The sequence below is a fragment of the Phragmites australis genome, chromosome 2 (assembly GCF_958298935.1).
Source record: "Phragmites australis chromosome 2, lpPhrAust1.1, whole genome shotgun sequence".
Taxonomy (NCBI): domain Eukaryota; kingdom Viridiplantae; phylum Streptophyta; class Magnoliopsida; order Poales; family Poaceae; genus Phragmites; species Phragmites australis.
This window is the reverse complement of record NC_084922.1, coordinates 27,464,975-27,488,287: the sequence shown is the minus strand read 5'-3', so window position 1 is coordinate 27,488,287 and position 23,313 is coordinate 27,464,975. Positions and strand designations below refer to the sequence as shown.

The following is a 23,313-nucleotide window of genomic DNA, read 5'->3' as shown; positions in this document are numbered from 1 at the left end:
GGGTAAGCCAATGACCAAGCTTCTCCAGAAAGATGCCAAGTTTTAATGAGATGAAGCCTGTGAGAAGAGTTTTCAAGACTAAAGAAGAGACTGACTATCGCCCAGGTGTTAAAGTTGCCAGATATCCAGAAAGACTTCGTGGCCAAGATATAGGTTGTGTATTGATACAAGAAGGTAAGGTTGTAACTTATGCATCTAGGCAACTGAAGCTGCATGAAGAAAATTACCCCACCCATGACCTGGAGTTGGCAACAGTTGTGCATGCACTTAAGATATGAAGACACTATCTTCTTGGAAATAAGTGCGAGATTTATATAGATCACAAGAGCCTGAAGTATATTTTCATTCAGTCAGGGTTGAATCTGAGGCAAAGAAGATGGTTAGAGTTGATAAAGGATTACAATCTAAGTATCCAATATCACCCAGACAAAGTTAATGTTGTGGCTGACGCCCTGAGTAGAAAAGTTTACTACAGTAGTCTTCAAGTACTAGAGTTAAGACCAGAACTTCTCTCAGAAATGGAGTAATTGAATCTGCGCATAACACAAGGGCAAGTTCATACCCTAGTGTTACATCCAACACTGGGAGATAAAATTCATGAAGCCCAGTTAGAAGATGAAGAGGTTCTAGAAATAAAAAAGAATCTCGGTTTAGATAAAGCACCATGGTTCAGAGTGGATCAGCAAGGAGCTGCATGGTACAAGGATCGGTTATGTGTACCAGATCAAGAGAACCTAAGGGAGTTGATCATGGATAAAGCCCTCAACTCCCCTTATTATATTCATCCTGAATGTAGCAAAATATTCACGGATCTGAGGACCAAATACTGGTGGATAGTAATAAAGGTTGACGTAGCAGAGTTCGTTGCTCGGTGTGACACCTGTCAAAAGGTCAGGCAGAGCACCAAAGATCAGTAGGATTGCTACAACCATTCCAGATCCCAACTTGGAAGTAGGATGAAATTGGTATGGATTTCATAGTCAGGTTACCTAGAACTCAGAAGGGTCATGACTCCATATGGGTTATGATGGATCGTCTGACTAAAGTAGCTCACTTCATAACGGTCAAGACAACCTACAGCGGGGACAAGTTGGCAACCTTGCATATTGACAACATTCTGAGATTGAACGGAGTTCCTAGAAGGATCGTCTCCGATCGAGGACCCAAGTTTACATCAAGGTTCTAGAAGAGTTTGCACACTGCCTTAGGTACTAAATTGGATTTTAGTTTTGCTTACCACCCACAGACTGATGGTCAAACTGAAAGAGTAAACTAGATCTTGGAAGATCCTTTGAGAGCTTATGCGATAACATACAAAAAAGACTGGGAGAAAAGTCTATCATTTGCAGAGTTCTCCTACAATAACATTTTTCAAGCCAATATGAAAATATCACCCTTTGAGGTCTTATATGGACGGAAATGCAGAACACCGTTACTATGCTCAGAAGTAGGAGAGTGTACGCTCTTCGAACATGCATTAACAAAATACATAGAAGAACAAGTTGCTAAGATCAGAAGGAAACTAAGAGCAGCTCAGAGTAGACAGAAAGATTATGTCGATAACCGAAGGAGAGACTTGACCTTTGAAGCAGCAGACTACGTCTACCTCAAGGTGTCCCCAATAAGAGGCACCCGGAGATTCCAATTTCGTAGAAAATTGGCACCCAGATATGCGGGACCATATGAGATACTGAAAAGGATTGGAGCTGTGGCATATGAGTTAGCACTTCCGGCATAAATGTCCGATGTACACAGTCTGTTCCATGTATCATAGTTAAAGAAATATTTGAGAGTTCCAGAGGAGCAGGTTCCCTTAGAGACCATGGATTTGCAGCAAGATCTTGAATATGAGAGAGACCCATCAGGATCTTGGACATAGGATCTCGTCAAACCAGAAGAACATCAGTCAGGTTCTGTCGAGTACAGTGGAGTAATCACACAAACACAAAAGCTACATGGGAACGCGAAGATGATCTAATGAAGCAATTTCCAAACCTCTTCAACGAACTTTCCAAATCTCAAGGTCGAGATTATCTTTAATTGGGGTAGGTTTGCAACATCATGAGTTTTAAAACATGTTAATTAATTGTAAATTTCACTCCCAATTAATTTTTTTAATGATTAATTAAGCTAACTAAAGCCAAGGAAGTATGTGTATGTATATGTGTATATATATACCAGTAGGTATACATTCATATATCTAAGTGGACTAAGTATTCCAAGTTGCACCAAGTTTATTTCCAAAACTTACCCCTGCATTAAATTGATTCATACACGATTGGTTTATGGCTTTTATGCTTCTTTGAGTGAAGATTTGAATTGAATGTCTATTCTTATATTCTTTTTAGCTCAAATCCAAATTGATTTATTCCAAATCCAATTTCAAATTCAAATTATTCAAATTGAATTACCATGCATCAAGTCTACAAATTTGATTACATGCAATAGAATTGTCTTACAAATCTCTCTCTATGTTCTCTCTCTCATCTCTCTCACACAGCACTCAAATCCATCTTCTCCTCTCTGATCTTTCACCCGAACCCAAAAGTCCATCGCCGCCACTTTCTCCTGTGTTCACACCACAACAATGACCTTCACTCCTCTGATATTTTCACCAGGCAACCAAAACGAACTTGCCCTTCTCCTCCTCCCTTCCTTCACCTACAAGCCTCTACTCCTCCTCTCCCCACCATACACACACACACATGCACACAATCACAACACACACAAGCATACACAAGCGGCAACAGAAACACGGGTCCCCAACACTGCCTCCTCCACCATCCACCATCATGTTGTGACTCGTGCACGCGCACGCTCGGTCGCACCGCCACTGAGTTTGGTCTATGCCATCCGAGCTCACGCACATCGTCGTCCACTGCAACCACATCATCGTGTCATCCAGCCGTTACACGATCGTCCTAGCCATCCTGTGTGTGTCACCATGCCGCTGTGCTATCCTCTGCACCGCTGAGTCGTCGTGCTTGACCTCCTCCGGTCACCACCATCTCGCCCAACACCACAATGAGGTTCCCCTCTTGCCTCACCCTCAGCACCCTCCTCTGCCCCTCCTTCATCGTGCCATCTTGCCCGCACGTCGTCGCCGCCGTGCGTGCCACCGCACCCTTCGCTCCCCTGCACAAGGCCACCACGTCGCGCCTCCATCCTTTTGCAGCCCGACCTCAAGCCGAGCCGCTGTCATGCTGCCATCCGCGTGTCCTCCTATGTCACCGTCCCTACCGTCGTCGCACCACATTTGCCGTGTACATGTGCTACGCCGCTGGTTCACGTCGCGTCGTAGCGCCACTCGCGCCATACCGCTCCGCCGACCTTGGTGATGCTCCACCGCACCGCCGCTCCGGTCTTCTCTCCGTTGGGCCAGCATTTCTCTCTATTGGTCCATGCCGTCGCGCCACCCTCGCATCACCGGCTCACGCCACCACCTGGCCGTGCCTTTCTCCACCATGCCGCTAGCCTACATCATCGCACGTGCCATCTTGCACCGACCTGCCATCATTTATGTCGTTGCGTCGACCCGCCACTCTTCGGCCTTCATCTTTCATGGCACCCCATCCCTGGATCCAGTCGCGTCGCTAGACTCTTAGCTAGAGTCCGCCTCCAGCAAGCTCAGCCCGTCTCCATCTTCGGTGTTGTCTTCTCCTCTGGCCGGCCATCTCCGTTCGGGCTCCCACTCCCTCACTCCAGCCTTCTCCCTCTCGCTAGCATCCTCTCTGCTGCACCTTCGTGTCGTCGTGCCCCTATCTTCCCTACTGCCGGCTTCACACCTCCGAGCTACCTCCGGTCTCCCTCCTCCCTCTCTCTCTCTCTTTTCCCCTAAGCGCCTCACGACCTCACAGACCTAGCCAACCTTAACTCTTGGCCTCACCTCCACTGCCTCGTGGGCCCATTGGCCGGACCGGCCCACAAGTCCATGGTGAACCAGCCACCCGAGCTCCCCTTCGGCCCACCGGCCTATACACTACGTTCACCAAACAGTGTAGCCCATTCGCCCATGGCTTCGCTCTACCATGAACTCTACTCACAAATCTCCCTCTGGTTCAAAAATCCGTGGATCGAGTCCGCAAGTTAGTGCCCCCTCTCTATTTCTAGGATTTTTCATTTCCGGCAAGTCTTTCGAGCATCATAACTCCTCCGTTTCAATTTTGGTTTCGGCGATTCTTTTGCAAAAATTAATCTAAATTCGAGATCTACCTATCTATCATAGTGTGACACCCATTAGGGTTCATTTGGCTTTCCATTTTGGTGTTATTTGATTCTTCCCTAATATAGCCCGTTAATGATCGTAGTCACAATTGCAGAACTGTCAGAATTATGCAAGTGCGGCGCAGGAAGCGTCAGGAGCGAGGAAGATTATGACTGCAACAAAGATCTTAAAGAACACCTCAAAGAAGGCAAGTCATATCTTCTTGATCATATTGAACATATCTTTTCAACTAATCTACAATGTCAACTAAAACTGGGCGTGTATCGCATGTGCTATGTAATGCGCTTTTACAAACTGCTTGTAGTAGTTAATATTAAACACTTATCATGCCATAAATGTTATCATCCTAAATACATATCACCCTTGAATTACTTGTTGTTATCTATAATAATGATAGATGGTGTCTTAATATCTAGCATGCTTATGATTGAATAAGTCTCCTCGGAGATGTTGTTTTTAAAACACCTCTCCTCAGAGATAAGATTTACTGTTATCAATGATAACTCATATACCATAAATCCTTGATGGTTGTGAATTCTGTGATAGTTGTGAATTCCTTGATGTCGTGTGAGATATGATGAGTGATGTGTAAAAATGGGTGAAAGCTGTTTAGCGGCGGCAGGTGGAGTAGTATTCTGGATGAGGATGCTTCTAGGGGCTTAAGTCACCTCTGTGGTTGCCAGAAGATACCTACCTCGGCCGCTTAAGGATCGAGTCATTGCGCCGTCTAGCCTAGCCACCCCGTGCAACCATGCATCTTGAATAGGCAGGACTTGACGTCTCTTTCACCGGACTGAGTTGGGCATCATACTAGGAGGTTGAGAGAAGTGAGTAGTTAAGTATCCATATCTCCCTCTATTTGAAGGTTTCTAGTACCGGTCTAGGCTTAAAAAGGGGATTGCCTTCAGTACATGGACCCTAGCGCTTGGGGAAAATCTCATAGAAAAGCCCGGTAGGAAAGGTGATTAGAGTGTAGGAAAGGTGATTAGAGTGTCTTGGTATGATTTTCTCCTCTGCTTGCAACGGTTGGAGGCTAAGCATGTCGTGTGGCTACAATGTACAATCTCTGTAGAGTGTAAACCTATTTGAATAGTCATGTTCACAGTCATGGACGTGCAAAAGTAGCAATCGCATTAACTAGACTCTGGGTGTGTGTGTCTTGATGAGTGGGTGTGTGGAATAGATGTCCATGTGATGAGGTTGCTAGCTAAATCCGTCAGGATCTGTGTGGTACTAGAGGTATACCAGATGTTATGAAAGAGACTGCGGAATAAGGTGTAGCCCCTCCCAGGACTAAAAAACCCCCAGGTGTAGCTTGTTACCTGGTTTTGAACTGTTTAAACTATTTTGAAGCCAATCCTAGATGATAAAATTGGATACCTGCCTAAACTGCTTTACTCTTAAAACTAAACAGTAAAGCCTTATCCTTGAATTACCCCCTTTATGCATCTATCAACACCTTTAAGTAGTATAAGGCTTGATGAGTACCTTTCGTACTCACTCTTGCTATCATTTAAATGAGGAAGCCGATGCCAATTTCGCCGGAGGTGAAGGCGAGGATGAAGGATAGTCTTAGAAGTCGTGTTGGACACCCTAGCTACTTGTGGCTCTGGATCTTTGTTTTCCACTATGTTTTGTTAGCCTCTCAACCAGGTTTGTAATATACAGTATGTGTTGTAACCTTTTGTACTTTGAATCTTAGTAATTAGATGTTTTACTGTGATACTACACCTATTGTACTTGTGTACCAGCTACTTAATCTAGGGACTGACATAGGAGGTACAGGAGATCCCGAGATGAGGGACTTTGTGACAGTCTTTGATTTAGAAGAGGAGGAGACGAGGGAGCAGAGGGAGGCGAGGATTGAGGCATCGGGGCAAACCTTTGAGCAGAGGGACTCGGCGTTGGATGCAGATGAGGAGGCATGCGGTCTCTGGGACCTAGAGGTGGGGCCAGCCGCACCCAACCTGGAGCGGCACTTTTTCTCTGACATGGAGAGAGATTTGGAGAATTGTGGAGAGAAATGAGGGGCTCAGCGGGGGGATTGAGGAGGAATGGGAGAGAGGATGACAGAGATGGCAGCCGGGCTTGTGCACGAGCGTGGCTGTGGTTTGGTTTGGTGGGGGAGGAGGGTGTCACACATGGCAAGAGGGCCGAGGTGGAGACGGCGTCACCGCTGTCTATGTTGGCTATGAGGGGGGTGTGGTCCGAGCTGCAGATCCCGCAAGCGATTGACCTATGGTTTGTTTTTTAGTGTGGGATAATGGGGTAACTGAGCTAAGTTAGGTTACATCCAGGGCCCGTGGGGACCTGTGGGTGCAAAAGTTGTACCAACCCCGAACCTGCCTAGAATCAGGGCCCGACCCGATGGCCCCGTGGGTTAAATTTTACACCCGAATCCGCCCCTGTTAGGTCTAAAACCTGCAGGGTCCTAACCCAACTTGGCTCACTGCTACCCTTGCTCTCTTTGAACAACTGTGTGCATTTTTAGACATGTAGTCTTACGATAATTGTACCAAACTATGTAAGTTGGTATCCCTAGAATGTTACTCTCTTTTGCTTTGTATAAAAAGCAGGGTCGAAAGACTTTGGTCTAAACTTAGTTTATTTTTCTTTTATGTCCTAAGAAATAGTCCCCAATTCTTAAAATTTAGGATGATGGTTTTGCTTTACGTCTGTCCAGTGTACTTGAGATTTCGGGTTGGTTGAGAATTGAGAAGTTCAGAGTTTAGCTCTCACCATCTTAAACTCATAAAGATAGCATGAACTAGACGTGTATTGTCATTAAGAGAACCGTAGATGTAGCTAGGGATGCTAGTGGACCGGATCGGGTTAGGTCCCCGTGGGTTTTAGACCCGACGATGGTGGGTTCGGGTGAAAAAACCGCCTCGTGGAGCCATCAGTTCAAGACCCTGACCCGAGTCGGGTTCAAGTTCGGGTCTGTTTTTGCACTCGTAGGTGTCACCCAAAATCTCGTGGCCCAAGTGCTCAACCCCTTACGACCCATCTGACTCCGCCGACCCATTGTCCATTAGGTTGTTACCTCGTGTGTGGTGTGTCGCTGCTCCTGCCCCTCATAGTTTAGAGTTCAAAACACGCGCAAACCCTAGGTGCGTGTATGTGTGTGCAGGCTATGGTGCGAGCACACGACGACACCTTCCCCTCCCCTTCTTGGCGCCTTGGTTGTCACAACCCGACGGTGAATCGAGCAGCAGCTCAAGGATCAAGCAAGAACACAAGGGGAAATTTGGTGGAACGATGAACTTTACTGTAGCTCATCGCATATCAGTTTCAATGAAATTCCATAATGCTTACAACTCATGCCACTGGCCAGCTAAGTATTCCCTAGCCAGTTTATAGCTTAAATGCTTACAACCATAATCGCTAGCTTCAATGAAAAGCCACAGGTTTAACAGGGTTTTGAGAATGATAAAACTGAAAGTAATTGAGCTTATCCAACATTAAGACATAACCACATGCATAAGAAAGAAGAGTTGTCGATTCCAACTCAAATCGACATCCACTCATCTGAGTCGTCCGTTAGCTTGGTTTTGACAATCCCGTCCCCTTGAGAGAGTGCTTGTCCTCAAGTGAGCTCAGCATCTTGTTCCCCTCGCGGTTCATCCTGCAAGGTCTCTTTAGGCTACTATTCCTTGAGTACACTCTAGTAGAAACTCGAAAAGGAGGACTTGATGAAGGTCTTTTCCTCCCAGGTGGCTTCTTCTGGCAGCCGCCCTTCCCATTGGACCAACCACTGTGTAATAACAGATTCACCACGAGGAAGCATTCTTGTCTCTAGAACCGCAACAGGTGAAGCCTTAATTCTACCCTGAGAATCCACCATTGGGAGATGACATTTCATCAGCCAAAGCTTATGCATCGGACATCAGAGAGGTCTTCTTCGACTTACCTCACCCAAGGTGAGAGGACAGCGACGATGGAAGCCTCTTCTGCTCTCCTCCCGCCCCTTCCTCTCCCCGGCGCTCCCCACCTCCTCAGCCCCACGCCGGCGCCTATCCATGGCTCGGCGGCCACCTTCCTGGCCTCCTCTCCTTTGAGGTTGGCCTTCTCCCCTAAAGCCCGAGCGCCAGTTCCCCCTTTATCCCCACTGGCCGGTCCTTTCATCCCTGCAGGGCGTCTGAAGGAACTGAGGTGGTGTGATGTGAGCCCTTCCTCGTCTGAGTCCGACGGCTGCCTGGCGCGGGGAGGGGCTTCTCCCAAGTCCTTTCATGACGTGGTGCGCGGGAAGGCTCCCAAGTCCTATCGGGATGTGGCTTCTGTGTGGGCGGAGGTCCCTCCGGCTGCCCCACTGGCCTCGTCCAGCGAGGTGCAGCAGCAGTCGCCTTTGTCCTGTGGTCGTTCTACCTCGGAAGTTCCTACCCAGTGCCATGTCCCGGACGCGGACGGGTGGTTGCGGGTGGAGTACAGGAGATCTCGGCGCAAGTTTGTTCGTCCTCCTCGTCGGCCGCACAAGCAAGTTCCTGGAGACCTCCGTGGGCGATACTTCAATTGTTTCTCCGTGAGTCATTGCGCGGCTCAATGCCGGAATCGAACACGGTGCTTCAGTTGCTTGTCTGCTGGGCATCATGCTTTTGAGTGCTCGCGCGGGGGTCCTCGTCCGGCATCAGCTATCATGGTCCGCCGGCAAGCCCTTCCTGAGAAACGGCGTTCCGGCTGGCGCCGCGTCTCGCCGCCAGTCGCTCCTGTTTCGGGCGAGGCCAATGCTCTGGTTGGAGGCCACGGAGCGTTCTTGGCTGGTGTTCCGCATTCCTCCTCGGGTCCTGCGTCCTGCGTTGATCCTGGTGCGCCGGGTCGACATGGTGGGCAGGGTGGTCGTCGTCCTCGTCGCAGGCCTCGCCGGCGTCAGCCCTCCACCGGGTCTGGGGCTCCTCCTCCGCCGTCGTCCTCTGGGGATGTCCCTGGTTCTTGTGGTTCATCTCCTGTCCGGGAGGTGCCGGTGACCAGTGCGGAGGCCTTGGAGGGTTCTCGGCCATGCCTGTCTTGCGTGGTTGAGCGTTCGACGAGCGTCTGTAGGGCTGAGGAGGACCTTCGTTGTGCGGTGTTTCTTTCGATTGCCGGCCCCAGGCCAGCGGTCACCCCGACTGAAGCGGCGGAGGCTATCGCCGATAGGTTCGGTTTGCCGATCGAGTATCTGTCCATCCATTCCTCTGCGCCGGAGGACTTCCTTCTTCTCCTGCCGAGTGAGGCTTCAGCGGCGGTGGTGCTCAATGGGGGTTTGCCTATCTACACCCCCCGTTTCACGCTGTTGGCTAAGCGGTGGTCTAGGCTGGCTCATGCCACCGGGAGGTCGCTGCCGTTCAAGATCGAGGTTGCTCTCCTTGGTGTTCCAGCGCATGTGTGGGATTTGGCAACAGCAAGGCGGCTGCTGGGCTCATTTTGTTGGGTTCAGGAGCTCCATCCGGCAACTGCTGATCGCTCCGACCTCTCCGTCTTTCATCTCACAGCTTGGTCTCATGATCTGGGTTTAATTCCAGCTGGCTTGGAGCTTCTGGTCGCGGAACCGGCCATGCCTGTGGCGGCGGAGGGTCCGTCGGAGTTGAGGACTCTTGTTTACAAGATTTCCGTCGAGGTCACGAGGGACCAGGCGGGCGTTCGTTCCGTTCCTGGTTCGCCGCCATCGCCGGGGGATGATGATGATGAACCTCGGCGTCGGCGCTTTCGTACTGGCTCTTCGCCGGAGCGGGACAGGATCGGCGATCCCAACACCTCGGGTCCTGTTGCGGATTGCACATGGGGCCCGGTGAAGTTAAGACTGGGGCCCACCTGCGTTGGAAAGGATCACGTTTTGGCTGTCTTTAATGATGGCGTTTCGGGCTCTGAAGGTGGTATTGATGTATCCTCCGCCGCCTTTGTCGAGCTCTCCCAGGAGGTTGCCGCGGAAGATGCAGAGGTCGAGGAAGACGGCGGCCATATTGGGCTTGAGTTTGCTGGGGGTGGCAGTCAATCCCGGGACACATGCGATTCTGTCCCCTCATTCTTCGGGAGGAATAAATCCTCCTCGTCCGACTGCGTTGATGAGATGGTGGTTGGGGAGATGTGTACCGTTGCCCCTTCGTGCATGGTGGGGGACAAGATTTTCATGACCGCCTGCTTTGATGAGGACGATGTGCCTGTAGCGATGAGATGGTTGGGGTGCTCCCTGGGCCTGGCTCTGGTGAAGTGGTTAGGGTGCTCCCTAGGCCTGGCGCTGCCTCTCCTCATGATGGGCCAGCTTTCGTTCACCTGCGGGTGTATTCCAGACAACGGCGTCGTCCGGTGAGGCCTAGTGCCTCTGTGACTGGCCCGGTCTCGGATGATTTAAGTGTTTCTCCTCATTCCATTACTCCTCATTCCCTGGCTGATGCACGTCTTCATGAGTTCGTCCTTCAGATGTCCAAGCCTATTGATAGTATCCTGCCTCTGCCTAAGGTGCATATTAGAGGAAGGAAGGGTCCCCCGCCCGGTTCCTTGCCTCGTCGCAGCAGGCGTTTGGCTGGGGCGGCGCCCTGGTCTCCAGGTCGAGGTGTTCAGGAGACTCAAAGAAACATCTTGAAGAAGCTGGGGTTGTCTTCCGACAGGGAGCATTTTTCTCTTCAAGATCAGGACACCTACAATAAGCTCTTTGATAGTGTTCTCTCTCGTGCGCACTTGTCTGCCCTTGCTGCCATTTTCGGATGGTCTCCTGATGAGGCAGGGCAGGTTAGATCAGCAGAGGATGGGCAAATGCGGTGTTAATATTTGCTTTTAGCACCTTGGTCGTTTCTGCTCTTGTTTTTTCAATGATTCCAGCAAACACTTTAATTTGGAATGTATGCGGCCTTAACAAGAAGGTGAGGCGGGATGCGGTCAGAGAGATGGTATTCTCCTCTAAGGCTGATATTGTGTGCATTCAAGAGACAAAGGTTGCAAATTTTTTTGTTCAGTTGTTGCTTTCGGTGCTAGGCTCTGAGTTTGATCATCATGTTACCCTGTCTGCCAATGGCACAAGAGGGGGTGTTCTCATTGCTTGGAAAGGTTCAGTATGTCAGGCCTTGGGTACGAGGGTTGATTGCTTCTCTACCTCGGTTCAGTTCTCTCATCATGCTGGAGATAATTGGTGGTTCACTGGGGTGTATGGCCCCCAAGAGGATACTCAAAAACTGCTGGGTTGCAGAAGACGGACTCGACAAGGCCTTGGGCTGGGTTGCAAATCCAGGTGCATCCAAATGTTAAGGCCTTGTTCTCAATAGCTATTAGCACTGTGGTTGGAGACGGGGGTAACACAAAATTTTGGACTGAGCGCTGGCTTCATGGCCGTTCCGTGGCTGAGGTGGCTCCTCATCTTGTTACCTTGGTGCCCCGACGAGTAATCAACCAAAGAACAGTTCAGCAAGCACTAGAAAATCGACGTTGGGTGGCCGATATCAAAGGCGCGCTTTCTATGCAGGCTATTAGTGAATATCTACAACTTTGGGTTTTATTGGAGGACTTTGAACTCCAATAGGGTGTTCAGGACCATCATGTTTGGAGATTTGCAGAATCTGGAGGCTATTCGAGTAAGTCTGCATACGGCGCTTTTTTTGTTGGATCCATCCGGTTTGCGCCTTGGAAGCGCGTTTGGAAGACCTGGGTGCCGCTTCACTGTCGTTTCTTTGTGTGGCTAGCCATTTTGGGTCGTTGTTGGACGGCGGACAGATTGGCTAAGAGGGGGCTCCCTCATCCAGTAGCCTGTCCTCTTTGTGATCAAAACGGTGAAACCATCCATCACCTGTTGGTCTCTTGTGTGTTTGCTCGGCAGGTCTGGGCTGCTGTTCTTGCGAAGGTGGGGATGCAATCCATCTCACCTCAGCCTGGATTGACTTCTTTTTCTAATTGGTGGTGCTGGGCGCTCAAGTTGGTCGACAAGCAAAAAAGAAAGGGTCTTAATACCCTCATCATCCTTGTTGCTTGGGAGATTTGGAAGCATCGCAATGCTTGTGTTTTCAATGGGGACACGCCTAATCTGGCGGGGCTTTTGAGGTTGATTGCTGATGAGGGGGCGATGTGGTGCATGGCTGGAGCGGCAGGGCTCCAAAACTTGTTGGCTGGGTAGCCTAGGACCCTTCCTGGGGTTTGTTAGGGTCGTTCTTCCTTTGTGAGTGACGCGTATGTTTGTTTTTGTATTGGCTGTTTTGGCTTTGTAATTGTAATTTTATTCTTCTTCTTTAATGAAATGACACGCAGTTCTCCTGCGCGTTCGAGAAAAAAAAAAGAATCCACCATTGGAAGATCTTCAATAGGCACAGCATGAGCTCCTACATGCTTCTTGAGCTGGCTCATGTGGAAGACTGGAGGGATTTGAGCTTGAGGAGGTAATTGCAGTATGTAAGCTACATAACCAATCTTTTGTAGAATCAGAAAAGGGACCATAGTATTTGGTGGATAGCTTGAGTGACTCTCTCAGTCCAAATGCAGTATTACTGTATGGTTGCATTTTGAGATAAACCATGTCACCTTCCTTGAATTCCCTCTTAGTGCATTTGAGATCTGCATACTTCTTCATCCTGGCTTGAGCCTGTGATAGATTCACCTTAACTTGTTGATCATATCCTACTTTTCTTCTAGGAATGTCCTTGCTGGTGAATCAGGGCCTGGTATAGATACCTCACTTATGATGGGAGGTGAATAACCATACACGGCTTGGAATGGTGTGCACTTGAGGGAAGAGTGGTAGTTGGTATTATACCACCACTCAGCTAATGACAGCTAGTAAAACCACCTCTTAGGTTCAGTGAAGGTCATACACCTCAAGTAGGACTCCAAACATTGATTGACCCTCTCAGGTTACCCATCACTTTGAGGGTGATATGCAGAACTGAACTTTAAGGATACCTTCCAAGATTTGAATAATGCTTGCTATAGATCACTTGTGAACAACGTGTCCCTATCTAACACAATGGCTGTGGACATCCCATGAAGCTTCATGATATTGTCAATAGAGGTTTGTGCTACATCAGCTGTTGTAATTGGATGTGCCAGAGGAATAAAATGGGAGTACTTGGTCAACCTGTCAACTACCACCAATATGATGTCCTTGCCATTTTATTTAGGTAAGCCCTCAATAAAATACATGGATATGTGGGTCCAAGCCATATCAGGAATTGGCAATGGATCGAGGAGTCTAGGGTAGTGACATTGTTCTCCCATTGCTCTCTGACACACTGGGCAAGTAGTGACAAACGTTTCTATTGACCCTTTCATCCCAATCCAATGGAACAACTTCTCAATCCTCTAATAAGTGGCAACTATGCCTGAATGCCCACCAATTGCAGAAGAATGTAAGATAGTGATAATCTGATCTTGTATATTTGTGTCCTGGCCAATGTGTATTCTCCCCTTATATCTCAATACTTCAGAGTGCAATGTGTAATCAGGGTGGGAGTTTGGAGCCACAACCAGTTGTGCCATCAGTTGCTGATAAAAGCTATCATTAGAATAGCTCTTGAGGACTTCAGATATCCATATAGGCTGGATAGTTGAAATGAAAAAACATTCATGGTTCATCCTAGAAAGTGAATCAGCTGCTTTGTTTTCCTTTCCCCTTTTGTATTGTATTACGTAATCCAAAAGCAGCAATTTCAACATCAACTTATGTTGTATTCCCTCTGTGATCTTCTGTTTAGCCAAGAATTTAAGGCTTTGTTGGTCAATTCTTATAATTAACTTTGACCCTAGAAAATAGTGCGTCCACTTCTTCACTGCCTCGAGTATGGCTAAAGCCTCTTTGTTATAGATAGATTGGGCTTGTGCCTTTTGACTCAGGGATTTACTGAAGTAAGCAATGGGCTTGCCTTCCTACATCAAAACTACACCCATCCAATCCCACAAGCATCAGCTTCCATCACAAATGGTTGCTTGAAATCTGGTAACTTCAGTACAAGAGTTATGGTGAGTTTCTATTTAATTTCCTCAAAGGGTGCAGTCTGAATTGGCCCCTAATCGAATGAGTTTTTCTTTAGCATGTCATGGAGGAGCCTACAAATTATGCCAAAGTGTCTTATGTACCTCCTACAGTACCCAGTCAGCCCCAAAAAATCCCCGAGCTGTGTTATATCCTTAGGAATGGGCCACTTCTTGACTACCTCTATTTTGGAATTGCCAGTAGATAATCCTTTTTCACTGATTATATGTCCTAGATACTCAATTTGTTGTACTACAAATGTACATTTACTCTTTTTGGCAGATAATTTGTTTTAATTCAAGATTTGAAGTACCACTTTAAGGTGCTCTACATGCTGCTCTAGGCTACTACTGTACACTAATATGTCATCAAAAAATGAGCACAAACTTCCTAAGGTGTTCAACAAAGATTGTGTTCATCATTGATTGGAACGTAGCTGGAGCATTTATTAGCCCAAACGGCATCACCAACTCAAAATGACCAAAATGGGTTCTAAATGTAGTTTTGGAGATATCATTCTCATTCATCAATATTTGATGGAACCTAGACCTTAAGTCTAATTTTGAGAAAAATTTAGCCCCATGGAGCTCATCAAAAAGATCATCCACTACAAGGATAGGGAATTTGATTTTGATGGTGAGGTCATTTAGCTGCCTATAATCAATACAAAACCTCCAAGTATCATCTTTTTTCTTAGCTAGAACTAAAGGTGGAGATAAGGACTTTCACTAGGTTGAATGATTCCTTGATCTAGCATTTGCTTGATCAACCTCTCTACTTAATCTTTTTGGTGATGTGGCATTCTATAGGGTCTAATATTAGGTGGAACACTACCATGCTTCAAAGGTATGGAGTGAACACAACCTCTATGTAGGGGTAAGCCTGATGGTTCTGTGAATACTACTGCATACTGATCTAGAAGTTTTACTATGGAATCCTCATAAGGTAGAGTTAGAGGTTGCTCAGGTGTTACCTCCCTGATGTGTAGCAAATACCCAGAAGCACCCTTGGTCATCAGTTTGCAGAATGCATGTGCCTTGATAAGATGACACTATCCACTGGAATAGCAGTCAGTGAAGCATATCTTGTCTGATCCTTCCTTAGTGATAGTCAAAATCCTTTCCTTAAGGTCCATGCTTATTGGGATGTGCAAGTAAATCCAGTCACACCCAAGTATCACATCATAACTCTTGAGTTGCGACAGTTGGAAAGTGCCTTGGAACTTCATTTTCTGAATCAGGTATTGACAAGGTTGTGTGTATCCTCCGGATAGAAGTTCTCCCCCTCTAGCAACCACCACCTTCTGCAATGGTGTATGCTAGATAGGATAATCAGCTTTGCTGGAAAATGTAACATCAATATAGCTGTGGGTACTATCACTATCAACCATGGCTACAGCTCTTCCCCCCCCCCCCCCCCAACTATAATTGGTAAGCAAAAGGTAGCAACAGATTTGGTCCCCATCATAGCTTGCTTGGATATTTGCATGAGTTGAAGGTTATCTTGCAATTGGTCTGTAGTGTCATCAGGTTGTAGGTTATCCTGTTCACCTTTAAGTAATAAGAGTTCCTCAGGTTCAAGGGTCATAGAATGAGAGGTATTCTGGTAGAATTTGCACTTCATCTTATGTTTAAGTGTCTAGGGATCACTGCACTTCCAACATGTGCTAGGTTCCTTGGCCTTAGTAATAATAGTTGGTAGCTTGTCAGGTTTCTGCACTACCTCTACCTTATGGCTCAGGCTGAGGGTGTTAGTTGGCTTCTGCTCAGCCCCATACTGAGTGTGACCCTTGCTGAAGATACCTATGTTCAAAGGAATTTGCTTCCTGGAATAAGTGGCCCTCTCCAAGTCTCTTGCAATATAATAAGCCTCCTCAAGTGATTTTGGCTTTTGAGGCCTCAAGTAGTGTTTAATCTGTTCCTTCAACACCTTTACAAAATATCTTATATAGTAGTCTTCCTGGAGTGTTGGGTGTTGTCTATGCATACCAGCCATCAGCTCATCAAATATTTCTATGTATGAAACCACATTACCATCATGGATAAGTGAGTGAAACATTTCCACCATGTCGTAGACACCATAGTCAGAGAACCTATTGCAGACCATGATGCAAAATTGAGACCACCCCAGCTGTCTAGAAGATACCCTCAGTCCAAACCACCAATATTCAGCTCTTCCCACATAGAGCAAATAGCCATAGTAACCAGAGTTTCAGAGATATTCCTGAGTGAAACCAGATCCTATCCTATGAGTTTTAGTTGATATAGCATATGGTGGTACATAAACAGAAGAGTGATTGAATCTAGCTCCTGACATATTGTGCATAATCATAGGTCTGTCATGAGTGATTTCCATCTCAGGGGCAAAGGTGATGTGTTTGGAGGGTAATTCAGTGTAGACAACCCCAAGGGGTGCAGAATGATGGTGATTAGTACACAGGTTGCTATCACTAGAGTGTTTCCCATCTTTCTCCTCCTGGAAGGGTCTCTCTAATTCCTTGTCATCTTGACCATCTAACCCCTTATCCACAGTTGGATCTGCAATTCTAGATACACCTTGTTCAACAGATAGTGCTTGATCTATCCCTCCTTTGAGATTCCTAGCAATTCCCATTAGAGTAGTGTGTATCGAGTTAATCTTCTCCTGCATAAGCACCAGGTTTCCCTCAACACTACCCAAGTGGGACTTCAGATCGATTACCTCATCTTGCATCATCTCCACGAAGCCTAAGCTAGAGCCATCGAGATCTTTTGGGTTTGCCACCCCAGCCAGTGAAGTCGCCGTAGCAGCTACCTCTATGGAATTCTTGGTGTTGCGCGTCATCTCTCCAAGTACAGAGCGGATCGGTTCAGCCAAGCTTCCCATATCAATCCACTCCACCAGTCTACCGCCGTCAAGATTGGAGATCGAGTCGGGGATTTTACTCACGTACTAGCTGTGAAACCTTCCTCTGAATCCAATCTTCCTCCGTCACCACTGCAACTCCAATCTGTCCCGGTTCCAGAGATTTTATGCCCAAACAAAACCGAGCAACCCTCACCGGAGAACGAATTCATCGCTGATTTGCCAAGGACCGTAAGCTATGATGCCAATTTGTCACAACCCGATGGTGAATCGAGCGACAGCTAAGGATCAAGCGAGAACACGCGGGGAAATTTGGTGGAATGATGAACTTTATTGTAACTCATCGCATATCAGTTTTGATAAAATTTCAGAATGCTTACAACTCACACCACTGGCCAGCTAAGTATTCCCTGGGCAAATTACAGCTTAATCACGCTTACCATAATCGCTAGCTAAAATGAAAAGCCACAGGTTTAACAGGTTTTGACAACGATAAAACTGAAAGTAACCGAGATAAAACTGAACGTAACCGAGCTTATCCAACATTAAGACATAACCACACGCATAAGAAAGAAGAGTCGTCGATTCCGGCTCAAATCGGCATCCACTCATTGAGCCGTCCGTTAGCTTGGTTTTGACATTGGCCTGCTCGGCTGCTCCGACCTCCGTGCCCACGGCTGCCAATCGCCCACGCCATGGCTATCGTCGCCGCTCGCCGCGCGGAAGCCCGCGAAGATCTGCAAGCTCCATTTGTCAATAAAGGTAGCCGGCGTGGATCTGCAAGCTCCATTTGTCAATAAAGGTAGCCGGCGTGGATCTGCAAGCTCCTTTTGTCAATAAAGCTCGGATCTACAAGCTCGCTGGCCGCCGACAACAGATGCTCCTTCTCTTACTCGTCTCCGTCGTGTGTGGTCTTTGCTCCCTCGTCTCATCACTTATAAATAAAGGTGGTGGTTGTTTTGCCTCATGCTCCATTTCTATTCCATGTGGCTATTGCAATGACTAGATCAGATATTTTGACCAGTAATTATTATCTCTTTTCGTTTTGCATTGTGTAGTCAGCAAGTACGGAAGAATGATGCAATGCAACTTGCAAGTGATATGATTCACATAAATGTACTTTATGCACATTTTTACACTTTAACTATTGGGTCGTTCCTCAGAGAATGCTTTGAAGACAATGTTGTTTCTGAGCTCCTAGCTCTTCTCCCCACTGAAAAATCATCTATTAACTGTGATTGTATCCGTGCAAACCACTTCAGTTTGGATATTCCACGAAAAAATCAGTGTTGCACCCGGGCACCTATCTTGGAAGCCACACCGGTCACTGCTTGGTTCAAACTTCTTTCTGAGAAGACATTTGGCTTGATCAATCGCGTGGAGATGCTCCTTCGTCTGGACTCTAGAGAACTGCTTGTTTGTTTCATTGATGGGAACAATAGGCAAACTGCAGAGTACACAAAGATCGGGTTTCAGGTCGTTGTCGAGTCTCGGTTCTCCACCTGGGCTGGATGGTTTTGCAGCCGATATGAATATCGGAGTTGGATCAAGTTTGATTTTCGGATTAAGTACGTTCTCGCTTTACCTGAGTCTGACACCTGTTGTCATCCTTAGATGTAGCTCAAATTTGCCACGTCAGCTTATCTTAGCATGCCATATGAACTATATTACAAATTTGTTTCCAGTATAAGAAGGTAGTACGACTAAAATATAAAATCAAGTAAAAAAATCCGATGACTATTGAGAAATCTAGCCGAATCTAGTGGCCATTTTCCGCTGTGAAGTTGAAGGCAAGGCGTTGTGCATCGGAGTTCGGGGCCCACCATTCCATTCCACAAGCCTGAAATTTTCCAACTGCCAACAACCTCCAGGCCCCACCCCGCAACAGCAAGCAGAAGAAAAATAAGATCAAAAAAGAAAGAAAGAAAATCTTCCCATCTCCTGAAAATTGGGCCGCAGTCGTCTCTCTCTCCCGGATCCGAAGAGGCGAAGTTCCAGACCCCGGAGGATCCCGGCGCGCGACGGCGATGGGGGAGGCGGAGGCGAGCGCCGGCGGGGGAGGAGATCCGCAGAGGCTCAAGCGGATCGCGGCCGCGGCGTACGACTACGAGAACGACGCGCGGTGGGCGGGGTACTGGTCCAACGTCCTCGTGCCGCCCCACCTCGCCTCCCGCCCCGACGTCGTCGACCACTTCAAGCGCAAGTTCTACCAGCGATACGTCGTGAGTGGTCCCCCTCCCCAAACGCCGGTTCCGCTTTCTTCTTGTTGCGGCGCCGGATTGGATGCGTCCCTCATGCTAGCTACCTTGAATGGATGCGCCTCGTGCTGTAGTGAGCTTGATCTGTTTGACTTACTTATCCCTCTGCTGAGGTTCGGTTCTACTGGTGCGATTACGAAAGGGTCGGTTCTACTAGTGTCTGTTAACAGAAGTTTATAGACAACGAAAGAAAATGGAATGTCTTTTAAGGTAGTTGTTGTACATTGTTTTGGCAAAGAAACAAAGTTCTGGATTGTAGTATTGTAGTGTACCTCTATTGTCATAACTCACAAGATCAAATTGGGTATACGAGTTGCCATGGTGCTGTAGTTGTGCTCAATTTCACATATACGCGACGGCTCAGCCAATATTTTGACATATACTGTTTACACATGCGTAAATTTGGTAGTGCATATGCTTTTTATGTGGAGTTATTCATGAGGAATTGGAGTGTGGTTCATTAGAGCTGTATGGACTGAGGTAGCTCAGGCACCGAGTGGCTGAATTTTGGACTGCTGCTTGAATAGTTATTGAGCCAAATCAATATGATAAAATGCCGAAGAGATTTATCTATTGAACCCGTTATAGGGTTCTCCACTCTGTTTTTTTTTTGGGGGGGGGGGGGGGGGTGAGCGCACGCGTATGTCTGTTGTATTGGAATTATTGGTGCTTTTGCTTCCTCATCCACACTTCAACACTTCAATCTATTCTTGCCGCAACAACACCTTTTGGAGTTTCACAATTAAGGACGCAAAGATCTGACACTTTGTTCTATTGCTGTTTTTTATGTTTTCATCCGACATGATCGCGTAATCATGTTTAACTTGGCTAGATGGTTAGATGCTAGTATTTGCCAATTATGGATGCAAAAGTTTTGTTTCAAGCAGGCCTGAACTGTCAGCGTAATATACCATATATATTTTTTGTGCATGCTCACCTTCAATTAACGCTCTTATTATTTCAGTCAACATTCTCCTTAGCGGTTTCATAGTGTTCCAGCTTATAGCATCTTTGCTATGTATAGTAGCTTCTGGACAGTTTGATCAGTTTTTTATGTTACAAAATCTTGCTGCTTATGCTTGGTCTTTCCAAGGTGGTACAAGGGTATCCAAGCAAATTAATAAAAGCAGGACTGGTAAAACATTTGAGATTCTTTCTTTACATGTCAGGATCCTAGTTTGATTGTTGAGCCAATGTCCTCCATGACTTCAACTCAGTCCACTAGACCAGCAGCAAGGTCTTCATCTACACCATCCGGTGAGAATGTCAGAGCTCATGAGTCAGGTACGATGAAAATTGTGGTGCTTAAATTCTTTTTGGAATTACAGTTTGAATCAAATGGAAGGGGCTGTCCTTATTCTCTCATGTCGTGTCTTTCTAAAATTCAAAGTTGATCTCTTGCAGGATCTAGTGCGAGATCAGCTGCTGCCAACCAACCACCAGCAGTAGAGAGGAGTGGAAATTCTTTACGGTTAGATGGACGGACAATACACTTCTCTATCAACGCCTGGGTATGGAATTGCCACCCCCCTTAAGTTAGAAATCATACAGATCTAGCTGCTGTGAGCAGGAGCTGCGATTTATTATGTTTGCATGTCACATTCACTTTAGTCATTCCACTCTTTTCACCTGAGCTGGCCTCATATTTTGCATATTACTTTGACTGCTGGCAACATATGTAGTCATTGGATTTTTACCCCCTGCTGATATTTGTGCTCTGCGTGATTACCTGATCATGATTTTAACCAGTGGCTTGTGATATATTTGTTGCTGTTTCTCTTGTTCTCATCATCACTACTGCTTGGTTGATACGTCTACATGTCGGACTGACCTAAGGCTTCGTGAATTATGATTTCACAGGTACTGGTTGTTGCTAGTCTTGGAATACTTCCTATTCTACCTAACCATATCTCAAGTAAAGTATACAGACTTTCATTGTTAGGGACAATCTGCTCCTCCACGTATTCATTATACTGCACTTATGGGGTAAGTGCTTATTAATCTGAATGAATGGATAAAGCACCTCTCTTCTAGTTTTGTGTGGGCTATTGTTTTACTATTTGCTTGTTATGATTTTTTGTTCTGCTTGTAGAAACCAAGGGCATGGAACATGCCTGCAATTCAGCCTTGGTTGCAATCTATAATTGTAGCCAAGGACTTTGTTCATTTGATGTTCTCTCTTATGATGTTCACGTCTAATGTGCACTTCAAGAGTAAGCTGAAATTCTGCTTTTTGCCCACTTTATCCAATTTGTGAGTCTAATCTCTGTTATCCCACTGTTTGTTATGTCCTAAACTGTTCCTTTTCTTTTTGGTTATAGTTGCTCTGCTTCCTGTGCTTTGTTGGGCACTTGATCATGTTGCTCGATTCCTAAGACGTAATTTTACACACTCTTCTTTATACAGGTAAGTAAATTCAAATTTGGTCTTCTGTTTAATTACCCATGTGCATGATTCTTTGAATTATATAATCCAATTTCCGCCATTTTGATCACATGGTGGTTAGTGATTTCTTACTTTTGCTTGTTTCAGGAAGTATTTGGAGGACCCTTGCCTGTGGGTAGAGACAAATAACACTACACTCAGCCTACTTTGCTCGAATGCTGAGATTACCCTGGGGTTTCTTATGATCATCTCACTTTTCTCGTGCGTATATTTACTTCTCAAAGGACTATTTTTATAAAGTTTTTGTATGAGAGATTACTTTAGATGTTATGTGCTTTTTCTCATGCAGATCGAGGCGCAACATAATTCAGACGTTCATGTACTTTCATGTGAGTTACCCTGCTCTGAAGAAATCGTTTTCTTTTTATCCTCATTTCGTGTTTTTCTCCTTTCGGTAGTTTGGGAGAACATAAGGATAATATGCTTTCCTTTCCCATCTTACTGACTGCATTATTAGTGCAGTGTGACTTATTCTACTTCAAAGCTCTGAGAACTAGTTGTTCATATGTGGCAGTTGTGTTTCCTGTTTAACTCACTGAAAAATGTGTTCTTGATATGTAAGTTTTCATCCACAAGCAATTGGGTGGTTCAAATGATAGCTCAGGCATTGTACTTAACGTTGACTCTGGGTTCTTTGATTGCTCCTGTCCTATCTAACAGAACATATTAGGTGTTCAACTAGCGAATTTATAACTGCATTTCCTAGTTAACCTTTCGGTGCATTTCTTTGTGCAGCTATTGAAGCTGATGTACCATGCTCCTGTGACATCCGGCTACCACCAGAGCGTGTGGGCAAGAATAGGCCGGGCTGTAAACCCGTACATTTATCGCTATGCGCCATTCCTCAACACACCCATTTCGGCAGTTCAAAGATGGTGGCTGAGGTAGAAAATCATGGATTCTGGATATCCTTTCATCAGAGGAGATCCTACACTGAGCTCCAATTTTCTAGAAGATGCTCAATACGTCGCATGTGCAGCGTTCTATTCTTATGCAACATTGTATTCTTGTTTCATGACTCACTGAACTACTGAATGCATAACACCAGATAAATTTCTCACACTGCACGCAGTTGCTTTTGAGCGAACCGTCCACGATTTGATTGGATACAGCTACAGTGATAGCTCAGAATTTCTGAGGATGCTTGTTGCAATCTGGAATAGGATGGTGAACAATGAAATACGAGTGACACTATTGATTCTCATAGGTTGCTTATCGCCGTCTCCTTTATTTTGCTCCGTACAGATTTCGTTGTTGGTCGTTGGCGTTTCGCGGTCTCTCGGCTGATTGTACTACCGTTGCGGGAGTCTCTGTTGAGATCTCTCTCTGCTGTTTTTTAATGGAAGAAATTACTGCCGTAAACCATTTTGATAGGGTACACTGACCCAGTCTCGGCGCATGACCTCATGACCATGGTATTTCGTCCGAATGCGGTTTTCGTCCTTGTACAAGCTACCAAGTCTGAGTGTCTGACCGTGAGAACCTTCTCTGTTTTTTAAGGAATAAATATCTACCGTAAACCATTTTGACCAGGTCTTGGGCTTCTAGCGCGTGAGCTTATGTGGTGTTAAAAAGCGTTTGTTTGTGTAAATGGTTTCATATTTCTTGGTAACCTGCATCTT

At 46.3% G+C, this 23,313-nt stretch overlaps 1 protein-coding gene across 1 annotated transcript; it reads left to right on the top strand.

Moving 5' to 3' along the window:
- The first annotated feature begins 18,852 nt into the window (after positions 1–18,852).
- On the top strand, positions 18,853–22,895 carry LOC133906548 (uncharacterized). Its single transcript, XM_062348492.1, has 9 exons — positions 18,853–19,210; positions 20,416–20,530; positions 20,651–20,757; positions 21,107–21,232; positions 21,339–21,459; positions 21,568–21,652; positions 21,779–21,892; positions 21,981–22,020; positions 22,427–22,895. Exons 1-9 carry the CDS (start codon positions 19,016–19,018, stop codon positions 22,577–22,579), a joined length of 1,056 nt encoding a protein of 351 aa, XP_062204476.1. The 5' UTR covers positions 18,853–19,015; the 3' UTR covers positions 22,580–22,895.
- The last annotated feature ends 418 nt before the right edge of the window (positions 22,896–23,313 follow it).

Coding starts and splice junctions, on each gene's coding strand:
- LOC133906548 (XM_062348492.1), top strand. CDS start 19,016: ATGGGGGAGGCGGAGGCGAGCGCCGGCGGGGGAGGAGATCCGCAGAGG. Junction 20,758..21,106: donor ACTTCTCTATCAACGCCTGG/GTATGGAATTGC, acceptor ATGATTTCACAG/GTACTGGTTGTTGCTAGTCT. Junction 21,893..21,980: donor ATGATCATCTCACTTTTCTC/GTGCGTATATTT, acceptor TTTCTCATGCAG/ATCGAGGCGCAACATAATTC.